Source organism: Mauremys mutica, chromosome 7 (assembly GCF_020497125.1).
Source record: "Mauremys mutica isolate MM-2020 ecotype Southern chromosome 7, ASM2049712v1, whole genome shotgun sequence".
In the NCBI taxonomy this organism is placed as follows: Eukaryota; Metazoa; Chordata; order Testudines; family Geoemydidae; genus Mauremys; species Mauremys mutica.
Genome location: NC_059078.1, coordinates 10,264,410 through 10,277,886, shown reverse-complemented (window position 1 = coordinate 10,277,886; position 13,477 = coordinate 10,264,410). Strand labels below are relative to the sequence as shown.

Genomic DNA, 13,477 nt, shown 5'->3' with positions numbered 1-13,477 from the left:
TTGTCTTGTGTGCCCTGCTTTCACCAATCTAAAGTCACCCAGTTCTTCTGTTTTTCTGTCAGACTTTTCTATTATCAGTTCTCATGGCTTTACGTAGTGGTACTCAACTTTTAACAGCTGGATAACAAAGTAGCTCTCAAATGGAATTGCAGAAAGCCACAAAATCATATTATAATGCTGCAAAGTTTTTTGTTGTTGTTGTAAAGTTGTACTAATGCATGATTATGATGCAACATAATGACTTAACATCTTTGTTGCTTCTCCTTTACCTATCTTCTGGGAAGGAGGGATCTCTTTGTTCTCCTCCAGCCCCCACTACCACTTCTAGCAGCTAAATGGGATTATCTCTGCTCTTTTCCTACCCCATCCCCTCGATGGTGGCTTCCTCTCTTACCTGCAGCTGAGACGGAGAGTCTGATGGTTCCCCTGCTACTTGGACTGTTCAGAAATCCCCAATCTTGCATTGTCATGGTATATCATATTTTGTCGTGGGCAGTACTCTTTCTGCCTGATCTCAGACAAAATAAGCGGATCAACAACTAGTCATGATGCTCACAAGAGCTATAATGTAATCTTGTGATACACGATACTATGACGAGCTGTGTGTGATCTAAATCTCTAGACAGAAGAGCTAGAGGATTACTGTTTTATGGTATTGAACTAGTTCAGTAGATAGACAGAATAAGTGTTTATGTCTTTTTAAAAAGCATGTTAAGGAAGTTTTACTCAAATGCTTTGGATATATGTTCCATTGTAACTCAGATTTAGATAATAATATTTAATATACTTGTTTTCTTTCTCACACTCATTATGCTTTAGTATCAAAGGCTCTGTTGTTAGGGTAAAAAGGTGTTGGTTGGAGGCTGTGATATAGCACACATCTCTTCAGCACATACAGCAAGCTAGTAGGGGCTGGTCTACACTACAGCCAGGATCGATGCTCTGTGATCGATCCACCGGTGGTCAATTTAGCGGGTCTAGTGAAGACCTGCCAAATCAACAGCAGATTGCTCTCCAGTCAACCCTGTATTCTACCCCCGACGAGAAGAGTAAGGTAAGTCGATGGGAGAGTTTCTCCCATCGACACACACTCCCCTCCCCCGCAGTGTAGACCCCACAGTAACTTGACCTAAGGTACGTCAACTCCAGCTATGTTATTCACGTAGCTACGTAGTTGGAGTTGTGTAGCATAGATTGACTTACCGCAGTAGTGTAGACGTAGCCTCGATTAAAATAGTAGATTTAAGAGCTGCTACTTCTATTCCAGGTTCTCATATGAGAACACCGAGTGTGGAGTATTCTGCACTTTGGGAACTTCGTTACAGACCAGTTGTTTCCCTTCTCTCCACCTTTACCTCTCATAGAAACATGCATTTGCTAAGCAACAGTGGCTTCCTAATAGGACACAACTTGTCTTAGTTTTAGTGGCTTGTAATTAAAATATTACCACTTCTGAATTATGTTCTCTTTAACAAAAAGCTGAAAGTGAAATCGTGACAAGTGCTTGTACTTTAAAGAGCTTAAATACCTAACAAGGGTAAATTATAGTTTTCTATGAGCAAGAATCTTGATAATTTTATGAAGTATAAGCAAAGCAAAGTATACAAGTAAATCAGTATACAGTTCACTGTCGTACATGAATGATACTAGAACCTTTTTTTTCCTTTAAAGATTTTCTGGAGTGTCTATAATAATATTCCTGCTGTGACAAAGTTGCCTCTGAGATGTAGTTACCATTTAATGCGGGGAGAAAGACGGCCACTTTGGTAAGTATCTTATCACTGTAAGCTCCTGGGGCTAGGGACACTTACGTCATTGTAGAAATAATAAATAATGAGTGGAAGGAGGGGGCAAAGAGTAGCATGTCTGTCCCGTACTGCCATTGGGATTCAAAAGTGACTTTCATATATCACTAAAGATCTTGTTGAGCTTAAAAGCTAATTATCTGAAATTGAGAATTTATTGAAAATTAGTATGTGGCAATATGGGCTACAAATTAATTGTCCATATTTGATTATACATGTACATTATAAGAAATCCTGAATTAAACAGACATCCTGTTTAAAGTCAAGTGTTCTAAGAAAAAGCTAACAGTATAGTACACGTTTATGTTGATTAATTGTATTTGAATTATTTTGAATTTACTGATTTTTCTTTTCTCGCCACACAAAATAGGGGGACATTAATGCAGGTGACTAATATTCATTGGTAATATTCACTGTGCCAAGTATGCTCCATATATGCACAAACATACCCATACCTAAAGACGTACACACACACGTTCCTATAGGCTTAGATCACAGAAGATTGACTATCAAGTTTTGTAACAGTATGTTGCAGCTTATTCCAATTTGATAGTTTATTGTTCGTAGAATGGAAACTCAGAACTATAAACCATAAATTTTTTCTTTATAAACTGAGTTTAATTTCTCTTCCCATTTATATAGTTCATGTACTTTTTAGTTAGATGGATTAGGAACCTTCTGAGTAGGCTTGCTACTTGTTTGCACGGTTTCTTATTAGTTTGGCTTATGATCGAATTACAATTCTTTACATATTAACAATAGACCATAACATGTTTCACTGAATTTTGACAAACGACTATAGGTTCAAGTGACTGGCAAGTAAGCACAAGAACTCCTTTTAAAAGATATTACTGCTGAACAGTGTAGGTTAAATTGGTTTTAAGTAAATGTCGACATTGGGATATGTGGACACCAGTCTTGATCTCTTCATTGACAATGTCAAAGGATGAGTGAGAGAACTTCCTGGCTTTGTTCTTCCCTATTTTTAGTTTTGATTTGGTCAGTGATTTTGAGGGGGGTGCACTTCAAAGACCTTCTCTGAAGATGATGCAGGTCTATTTTAAAACTCCTCTGTCAAAGAAATTCAGTGTACTGTATTTAAGGGAAGGAATGTGCAATGTTGATCTCATCACTAAGTCACTGTCGTCTTAGTAAGTATTAATAAATTATTGCACAGGAAACAAGGGTCTTGTTGAGATTCTCAATTAGTTAGGGTTTAAAGTGTGGTTTTTGGCTAATTATGGCCATGCTTTTATAAATACCAATCTATTTTTATTGGTGTTTAAAAATGTGCTTTCCTTGATTTATGTCCCAAGCCTTCCCTCAACATTCATTCCCATTGATGGGAGCCTGTTTTGGCTAGGGAATCTTTAGAGGCTGCAAACAATTTTCAGCAGTTCAGACGTACATTGAACATATTAGTGGATACCTTTTAAAAACTGGTTCTTAGACTTTTTCTTTTGTGGAGCCGTGACTGAAAACACCAATTCAAGTTTATAAATTAGCTGCAACAGAATGAATTGGAAAAAGCTGTAACTAATAACTGTAGCATTATGAAGCATGGTTTAAAAGTGTTGTCAGCCCTAACCACAGATCACTTGATTTTTTTTTGAAGGACAATTAATTTCCAGTGATCACAGAACTTAACTGAAATATGTACAAGCTCCTGTGTTCACTAGCAAGAACCTGAGAAGAAATGAAATGCCAAAATTTGAGGTTACCACAATAAACCATGAAATGTTTTGTGGTCATGTGCTCTCTAAGAATTTGCAGCCATTTCAAAGGTGCCCTGTGACCAGGGAAAATAGAATCATTTCCTAAGAGACACAACGTAGGAGAGGTATTGGATGTCAACAGGTGTGCTTCACATGAACAATGAATGATTTCTCTCTGGTGTCAGAATTCCTAGCACAAGCCTTGTTACCTGGAATTAGTGCTCAGATTTTAAATCGGACTGTCCTGGAAAAATTAACCCCATAAATAAGTTTCAATTTGTATCATACTATGAAAAGCACACTGTATGTAAACTTTACCTACATGTGGATTTGAATGGTTTGTTTTCTTTGACATATTTCCCACAACCAGGGAAGAGGAAAGCAATGCCAAAGGAGGTATATGGAAAATGAAGGTCCCTAAAGAAAGTACGGTATGTAATGTCAATTTCTATCTGGAAATGACTAGTCGGGGTTTCAGCTTAATCTCCATATATAAAATGATGACAATTTTCTTTATAGAAATTCCTTTTGTGGAGTTCTTAGTTTGGTTATTGAACTGTGTTGATTGATGCCAGTGCACCATTATAAAGTCTAACACCTTTTATGTTAAGAAGGTGAGAAAATTTGTTAGTGTAGATAATTCAGTACTTGATTTTTTGCTTATAACAATATTTGACAATATTTTATTAATTAAATAAAAGCTGTAGTTAAAGGTTTCATATAGCATCTCCGCTTGGCAGATATACTATTTGGTAATTTTTAACTTCCATCTCAAGACTTGATTTATTCACTTACAGATACGCAAGATAAAATTTAGCAATTGTTGTTATGATTGCAAGTTAATAGTTAATAATAGCTGGAGCAGCAAAGATTGCCCAGTCCTGCAAAACTGACACATGTGAGTAGCCCCAGTAGAACTACTTGTGCATAACAATACTCCTCTACATAAGTGTTTTAGGAGTAGGGCCGAAATAGTGAGGATCACACTGTGCCTATCTCTAGCCAGTCCTGTTTTTCACTGCCATAAGTACTAAAAGGTACTGCATAATAATATTAGTTTTTCAACACACCAACTAATGTGCTTTTTATTCTCCTAAGCCAAATCCTGCAAACATTTTTTACTGGATGAAATGCTTCCTACGCACAAGACTATAGGACAACTCACAGTAGTGTGTTTATGCCTGGTGGCTTATGCTCTGTGCTGGTAATGAGAGTTTGCAGGATCAGTCTCTACATTCATGTATGAATCGCTCCATTGACAGAAAAAATAGATCATGTCAAAGATTGTCAGATTGACATCTTCAGACTGCACGTTGTTGCATGACCTCCAATTTATCTTTCCCTACTATAGATTAATAGAGGACCTTGTATTGGCTGATAATGAACCAATGAAATGTTTTATCCCAATTCTTTGCATCCTTAAAGGCGGATAAGAATGTTCAGAAACAAAGTCAAATTTTTCTTGGCTCATTGTGTTTGTGCTTTGTGGTTTTAAACTTATTTTGTTTTAATTTCTTACCATTTTTAATAGTACTAAAAAGCACAAACTAAATTGAAATAATAGTGAGGTTTGTTTAAAAGCAGCATATGCAAAAGTCATTATGGCTGTATAGACAAAGATAGATGTTGCCATATGCTCCAGAAATATTATTATTTCCCTGTAAGCACACACCTTGGAGCATATTATTGAATTTATTAGCCCAGAGTTGCATATGATCAGCAACAGGATTCCAAGTTTTGAATGCTCTTTTGGCTTAGATAGTAACAAATGTCAAAAAGGAAATAACAGTATCATCTGTCTAACATAGCCAAAGACAACTGTGTGATAGACTTTTTTTCATTATTATTATAATTCTCTAGTTAGCATTTGAATTTGTTGAAAGAAACTTTTTTCATAGTCAAAGGAAAATCAAGACATGAGATTTAAATATAAATTCATCAGTTTTTCTAGTACAGATTGGTTCTTTTCTTAAAATGAATAGTACTTATTTTTTATAGAAAGAAGTGTTCACAAATGTAGTTTAATGGTCTTTTATCTTGCATAAGCAGGAGATATACTTGAGAGAAATCTACCGTACTTTTGTACTTTACATTAATGAATCTATTTAGGTTGAATCCCAGACAAAAATTTAAAGAAGGTAAATTTATATTTAAACATTTAATAGAAGAATGTCAAGTTATGCTACTTATTATAAGTGTTATAAATGTTTTCTCCAACTCTGTGGAAAGAAAGAATATAATATAAGATGCACTTGTAACACACAGCCTCAGAAACTGCCCTCAAGACTTAGCAAGCAAACCTAACACGTACACTGAAAGATCAATAACCTAGAATAATAACTGATTTTTTTTTCTTGTTAGTCTGCAGTTTGGAAAGAGTTATTGCTGGCAACTATTGGGGAACAGTTTACAGATTGCTCTGCAGCAGGTAAAGAGATCGTTTTCTTACAGTGCTTTCTTTTTATTTCTTTAGATTTATTTTAAGCCCCTGTCCCAAGCAGTAGGTTCTTGTTCAAAATATTAAAACATTCAACACTTAAATCTTTTGGCACAGCATACAGTAACTCCTCACTTAAAGTCGCCCTGGTTAACATCATTTTGTTGTTTCGTTGTTGATCAATTAGGGAACATGCTCATTTAAAGTTGCCCAATGCTCCCTTCTAATGTTGTTTGGTAGCCGCCTGCTTTGTCCACTGCTTGCAGGAAGAGCAGCCCCTTGGAGCTCACTGGTGGGTGGTTGGAACCAGGGTGGACCAGCAGCCCCCCTATCAGCTCCCCGTTCCCCTAAGTTCCCTGTGCAGCAGCTACCCAGCAAGCTAGCAATTGCAGCTGTTCATCCCCCCCACTGCCATGTGCTGCTTCTGCCCTCTGCTTGGAGCTGCTCCCCGAGACTCCTGCTTGCTGTGCAGGGGGGGAGAGAAGGAAGAGGGGGGCTAATGTCAGGGTGTCCCCTTTCCCCTTGCTCCTGCACCCCACTTACCCCATCTTCCATAGAGCAGGGGGGACACAATCTTTAACGTATTTATCCTTGCAACACCTTTGTGGGGTAAGGAAGTACTGTTTTCCCATTTAACAGATAAGGAATGGAGGCACAGAGAGGTTAAGTGATTTGTCCAGGGTCACAAAGGAATTCTGTGGCAGAGCTGGGAATGACCTAGGCTCTCCTGAATGCTAGGTTAGCACCCTAATCAGTGGACCACTCTTTTTCTCATTTGATATCACTTGATTCAAACTAGTTGTTAGTATTGATTTTACACAAAATTTGTACTTAAAATATGTTGCCTGTTAAATGGAACCACTAAATTCACTCAATAAATGATATTGTTCAGATGCAATAATTGAATTACCATGTTTTCAAATTAACTCTAGTCCCTAAAAATATACTTGAGATTGCATGCTTTATTTGGGAATGGACTGCAGAGGGCTTGTGAGTGTAATCTTGCCCAAGACATATAACCACATTTTACATATTCCAGTCATCAAACACTGGTAGAGGTCTGTGTCTGTTTCAGAATATAAGGCTGAGTTACAGGAATTGTCCATAGTTACTGGAGAAGGCAAATGCTTGGCTAACTTGTCAGTCCATTGAACTAGGAAATAAATGCTCAAAAATTGTTACTAAGCTAACTTTTCTGTTTGATCAAGGAATGATAAAAAGATACCTTTATAACTACATTTATATGTCCTAAACACAAACATCTGGTTAGACATATGTTTATTTAATGCCCTGAATATTACATTTTGAAGTAGTTCCATTTCTGATTTATCGTTCAGTAAAAAAGAACTTGGTTTCTTAACTCCATAATGCAGTTCAACAAAGACCTTTCAAACAGGGAATTTCTCTCCAGCCTGATCAGTACAGTAGAGCAGAAAAGAAGTATTTGCGCATATTTTTGCTGTGTTTGGCTTGGTTGTTTTGAGTTTTTTCCAGCAAGGGTTTGTTGAGCTAGTATCACAGATAATATACTTCTCTGACTGCTTGCACAACTTTCAGCATTATAGGAAACAGAATAAAGGTGACCCACATCCTTCCACAGTAAGAAACTTTTTAAATCTGTGTCTGTTCAGTCTTATGCTTAGTTAAGCTGACATCCGGAAGTGAAAAAGCATGTATGCCATTTACATGTAATTCTGTGTGCAGAATTCTGTCCCAATCTCAGTGATTCAGCAGTAGAGCACAGAGGTCTGAATACTGGTAGCAGCTGTGTGAAACTGACCATAGACTTGTTAATTTCATTCTGCTGCTGCTTGAGAAAACTGTGTGGCAGCCCTATTGAAGCTTACATTCTGGAAACTTTACTGTCTCAGTCTCCATCACACTTTGAAAAATAAAGCTTCCCACATCGTGGTGACACATTTTTCAGTCCCTCAGCATAAGTTCCTTATATTACTGCAACAAAGAATTAAAGCCATAGCTATAGATTGTTTATGAACTGCACCATTTCACTCTGAAGTACTATTTACAATAACTGCTGCAAGTAAGCATACATATGGTTTCTACACTAGTATTCCCTTCATTCTAGACTGCTCTTTTTCATTTTTTCATTTCATGTTTGATTTTTTTGTAAAAAATGTTCCACAGTAGCATAACTAGCCAGTATAGACTCTTCTCCCTTTTTAAAAAACTGATTGTTTTTTCAACGCTTCTTCCTCTATACAGATGACGAAGTAATAGGGGTTAGTGTTAGTGTTCGTGACCGTGAAGATGTTGTTCAAGTTTGGAATGTGAATGCATCTTTGGCAAGTGAAGCAACAGTTTTAGAAAAGATCTATGAACTTCTGCCGCACACCTCCTTTAAAGCAGTGTTTTATAAGCGTAAGTATCTTGTCAGTTTATTTCCTCATAGCAGGATTTCCAGGTTTTGTTAGCGAAAGTCATCATAGTTGAGATGTATGCTATAGGATAACCTTGTTAAGTGACTGACTGAATTTTTAGCATTCTGAAATTTAGTATCTCTTGTTTCATGAGGATTTTTTACTTTCTAATTATTGGAGCTTTTTTTTCCCTCTGTACGAAATAGCGAGGATGGCTTTCATAGTTAAGTTTTAACAAATTGGTTTGTCAGATTTACAAGGATTTTTTTTTGTCTGCAAATGAAATAATAAAAAAATGCCACATAACCCTCAAGATTGTGAGTTATTGTTAAGTAATATATTTATTGGTATTGTTGTAGCAACTACAGTCAGGATTGGGGGGGCCTTCTGCTAAGCTCTATATAAACACACTAGTAAAAATGGTTATCTTTTCTCTTGTCCTCCCTTACCACTCACCCTTATTATTGTCTTCTCTTGTTCTCATCTTAATTTAAACTGTAAGCTCTTCCAGGTAAGGACTCTGGATGAAATTCTTGCCTTTGAAGTCGGAGTGCTATTTTGCTAATTCATGGTGCTGGTCTGGGAAGGAGAAGAGAATGGGGGGAATCCCTCCAGGGGTCTGATCCAAAGCCCATAGAAGTCAATGGGAGTTTTGGATCAAGCTGCAGCACAAAAAAACTGAAATTTACTTAGGACCTGATATAGCAACTCACATCCATATGAGTAAGGGTGGCAGGGTCAGGCCCGTAAGTACAGTCATGTTAGATCTTCCATTATGCCTTAAGTGTACAGGCATTTGTAACAAAAAGCTTAATGCCTTAATTGAAACAGACTATTTCTTACTAACAGTAAAAGCAACAATAGGAATACTTTTTATCCATTAAAATATACCTCAGTCCCCAAATCTCCATCCCCTAGCATCTTTTTACTTAGTACTTGTTCATATAGTCAATGTAAAAGCTGAGTTTTTCCTTTTTTCCCCCCTTAGCTCACAGAGAGCATCATGCTTTTGAAGGTGGACGTAGAAGACATTAACTGCACCCTGTAAAAAACTCATACTTTGTAGTCTGAGTTTGGGAAGTGGTCTAAGCAGGGAGATGGATGGGCAGAAGCCTTGCAGAAGCACCACGTCTGCTGGTCATTTTCAGTTTGTTTCTAATGCTTTCAAATTGAGCCATTATTACTCAAAATGAGGAAAATGGTTGCCTTGATTACTAAACATGGTGCTCCTTCCTTTTTTGGCTTTGTACATTCTCAGTTTAGTTTCCTTGTTGGAAAAAAAAATATATTTTTGGCCACTTGTTTTTCTTTCATTCAGACTGTATTTGTATTTCTGTTTTGTTAAATTTAGTAGACTTTCCTTTCTTTTGAAGTAGTTGTACTGTACTTAGTAAAATGCAAATATGCACAAACATGATATGCTGCTTTTTCTAGATTTGCTGTACATAGAGGAATTCTGTCTTGGTCAAACATGTGTTTTCAATATTTGTTTTGAAACATTCCTATCATGTTAAGATTTACTCACTCTCTTTGTCCCGAGAGAGAAATTGCACTGCATTATTCTAATATCAAGTCACGTGGTCTTGCACTGATAATAGCACACATACTGTAAAAATAAATAATAATCACTGAATGAGATCTTGCAAACAAAGAACACATTTGTATAGGGACTGTCTTAAATTCTGTGAGTTGTTGTTAACCAGTGTTCGATTTTAGCTATCTCAAAACAACACATTCAGCCTAGAATGAGAGATCTTTCAATATTAAACCCTTCACCTCGTATTTTAGAGGAGATGATATTTAAATAGTTTTGTATGCTTTCTTATGAAGTTTTTCGGTGCACTCACTAAAAAAAAGTTTCACAAGTCAATTCTAACGCATTTTACTAAATAGATCCTTCTGTCACTGTGTTTTGATCATATTTCGCCTCTATCTGCACCCATAAAGGTCAGTACCAAAACTCCTGTTGGCTTCAGTGCAAACAGATAAACCCCACTATACTTAGTTTCAAGCTATGGTGGCACCTTAAGTGAGGTTGTTCTTAATTTAGAAAAATGAAGTTGATTAACATTTTACAGCATGAATGTGAATATTTACAATGTTTAACGCCGTGTGTTTTTGTCTATATTAATTATTGGAGGTTTCAGTATGTTTTATTATAGTACCAAAGATTTATTGAGTTAGTTCTTTTTACTAAAGGAAGCTACAAAGTAGAAATGAATGTATACTCCACTGAGTATTACTGGATTGGTGTGTTTGTTTGGAAATTGTTCAGATTGCACTGATTTTCACATATTTAGTATATTAAGAGGCAACCATTGGAATTAATTACATTTATAAATAAAAATTCCCTTTGCATTTTTTTTACATCACCATCTGTATTTATGAATTGTGCAGTTAATGAGGATTATTAATTAAACAAAATTTTTCTAAAATCAAATGACTTGCTTCAATAATTGCTTTTTAAGATTGTGTTACTGGAGCTGCTTTCTTAAACTAGATATGTTTGGATGAAAATTTACCTCCAAGAAACTATACATCTAATCCTGAACATACATTGAAATATTTATTTTTAAAAATTCAAATATATTTTTTTTTGTTAAAGTATGAAGAAAGGGCATGTTTGATTAATCTTTATCAGAACTGCTCTTGTATATTTTCAGTAGTAAATCTGATTTAGGATTTTTTTTTATTTTGAAAGACTTGTATTTCTTTATATGTTGTATTAAACTTCGCATGTAGTTTGATGTTCTGAAATAAAAGCAGAGAGACTATATGCTCATCTTAATGACTTGATATTTTGCAGTTTGCATTGTTTCAGTGTCTCAGAATATGAAATGTACTAGTTACTGTTGTTTGTCTAAATGAGCTTTAACACCTGTGCTATTCTAAAATCTAGTTACAAATTGCAAGGATTTCCTTCCATTAAGTTGAATTAGGAACATATCCTCTCTTGGTTACCCCATATCTGTCTGAAATCTTTAAATTTGTTTCAGCAATTTTAAAATTCAATATTTAACTTACAATAGACTTCAAACTAAAGAAGCTGTTTAAATTATTTTTAAGATTTCTTGATAACACAGTAGCTTTAAAGAAGAGACAGTGGGGAGCCAGGAGCCTCCAGGCAGCACCTGGGCTCTCTGCAGGGAGTGGAGATACTCTGGGCAGCAGCTGGGGGTCCGAGCAGGGAGCCTCCGGGCAGCATGGCTGGCAATGGGGACCCCGGGGGCAGTCAGGCTCTAGCTGGGACCCACCCACCCACCCTGGTGACAGCCCCAGTTTCTTGTCAATCTCATGGCTCCAGCATGGAGCCATGAGATTGACCAGAATGATAGCCACCATCCAATGTAAGTAATGCAGTGACTCCACAGACACTGAATCCTAGCTACGCCAACAGAAGCCCTACGCCTCTCGTGGAGGTGGAGTTGTGTTGGTGTAGCAGGGCACTTACATCGGCGAGAGCAAGGCTATAGTGTGTACACTGCCATAATTAAGTCGACATAAGCTGCCTTATGTCAACTTAACTCTGTAGTGTAGACCAGGCCTCAGTCAAGCGAGCTTACAGAATTGGAGTCAATTGGTCTTTAGTTCAGACTGATCTATGTGATGTTTTCTGAAGTATGTTACAGTAAAGTTCAGAAAAGGGACACTCTGTAAGTGCCATAAGTATTTTTCTGTAATGTCTTATTGTACCTAGAGATCCCGCTTCACTGAACGCGATTAAACGAACAGTGCACTGATGTAAAATAACCCCAGACTAGTCAAAAGGATCTCAAAATAGACCACGAACAAATTCCTAGTAAAACTAATGGCCAGTTCTGATAGTAGATCAGCTAAGTATTAATAGCATCAAAGATCTTCTATAAATATTCCCGAAAAGGAGGAAGGGAAAGAAAAGCAAAAGAGTTGCTGCTGTTGTCAGGAGGTGATAAATAGCTGCCTTCTCTGGGAACTGTTCTTACCATTTGAGTAAGAGGCTACCACTACAGCCTCCAACTGAAGAGAAACCCAGGAGCTGAGCAACCTCTGCAAGGGTGGGAAGAAGAGTAGAGCTTAGCTAGGGAGTAGTTGCACTGACTGGAGAAGTGCGGAACCAAGTGCATAAGGCAGGAAAGGGGAGCAAGGTGGATCCGTGTTGTGAGGGGAGAAGGCACTGCTGCGTGCAGAGGGAACAGAAGCATGGATGTCCTGCTGGCAGGCTGCTGAGCACAGGGGAGTGGGAGAGAGAAGGGGAAGGCCCTGTGGCCTGCTGCTGAAGCAGAGCCAATGGGCGGGCAGGCGAAGGAGTTGCCCTGAGGAGAACAGAGGAAAAGGGGTGAGAGAAACAGCCGTGGATGATTACTTTTAAATATAATCACTTGTGGTGGTTGCCCCAGCAATGGGTGGTGGCAGGGACTTGCAAGGGAAGGTTGGGCCCCTCTTGAGAAGCTGCCCAGGCTCTCGCAACGTGTGATGCCTCCTGCTCTAGAGCTCGCCCCTTGACCGTTAGTGATGCATGAGCAGCTCAAGAAGTCCCTGTGCGTTATGCTTGAGGTAACCGGGAAATCTGCATAAACTCCAGCCCATAGGAACAGGAGCAGCCAAAGCAGGGGCTACTGGATATCGCACCTCCGGGCAAAGCTGTTGGAATTTCAGGCGTTCTCTGCCCTGTGCTGATGGACAGTCTGCTCCAACCCTCCCTCATCTCTTCACCTCAGCGTCACTCTTCTCCTACCCTCTTCTCCTCTACCCTGTCCCCCACCCGCTCTTCACTTCTCTTTTCTTTCCGTTGAGCTGACCCCCTCCTCAGGAAACCCCACCCACCCCCAAAACCGTGGACTCCCGTGACATTTGCTGCCATCACATTGCTCACTCTGCTTGTTACAGCCCTTCCCCCCCACCCCGTGTCTGTCTTGACTACTGTAGACAATATGGTCTCAGTGTTTCGCTGTAGTCACCCATCTGCCTGTATCCATCTGTTGTCACTTGTACACACAGACCGTCTTTTTGTTCTCTGTTCAGCACCTGGCACGATGGGGTCCAGGTCTCTGACTGGGGCCGCAGGTGCTACAATAATACAAACAATAAATAATAATGATAGGCATTTTCCAGGGGATCGAGAGGCCCGGCAGTGCTGGTTCTTAGTGGCGGTGTTTAAAGCGG

General features: G+C 38.3%; 1 protein-coding gene across 3 annotated transcripts in view; it reads left to right on the top strand.

Annotated features, from left to right (window-relative positions):
• Nucleotides 1–11,111, top strand: part of EIF4E3 (eukaryotic translation initiation factor 4E family member 3) — a 71,032-nt gene extending 59,921 nt beyond the window's left edge. For all 3 annotated transcript variants that reach the window (XM_045024878.1, XM_045024876.1, XM_045024875.1), the window contains exons 3-7: nt 1,672–1,766; nt 3,891–3,951; nt 5,882–5,948; nt 8,181–8,336; nt 9,324–11,111. In XM_045024878.1, the coding sequence (XP_044880813.1) occupies nt 1,741–1,766; nt 3,891–3,951; nt 5,882–5,948; nt 8,181–8,336; nt 9,324–9,370 (357 nt within the window). In that variant the 5' untranslated portion in view covers nt 1,672–1,740 and the 3' untranslated portion in view covers nt 9,371–11,111. The remainder of the gene's footprint in view (nt 1–1,671; nt 1,767–3,890; nt 3,952–5,881; nt 5,949–8,180; nt 8,337–9,323) is intronic.
• The last annotated feature ends 2,366 nt before the right edge of the window (nt 11,112–13,477 follow it).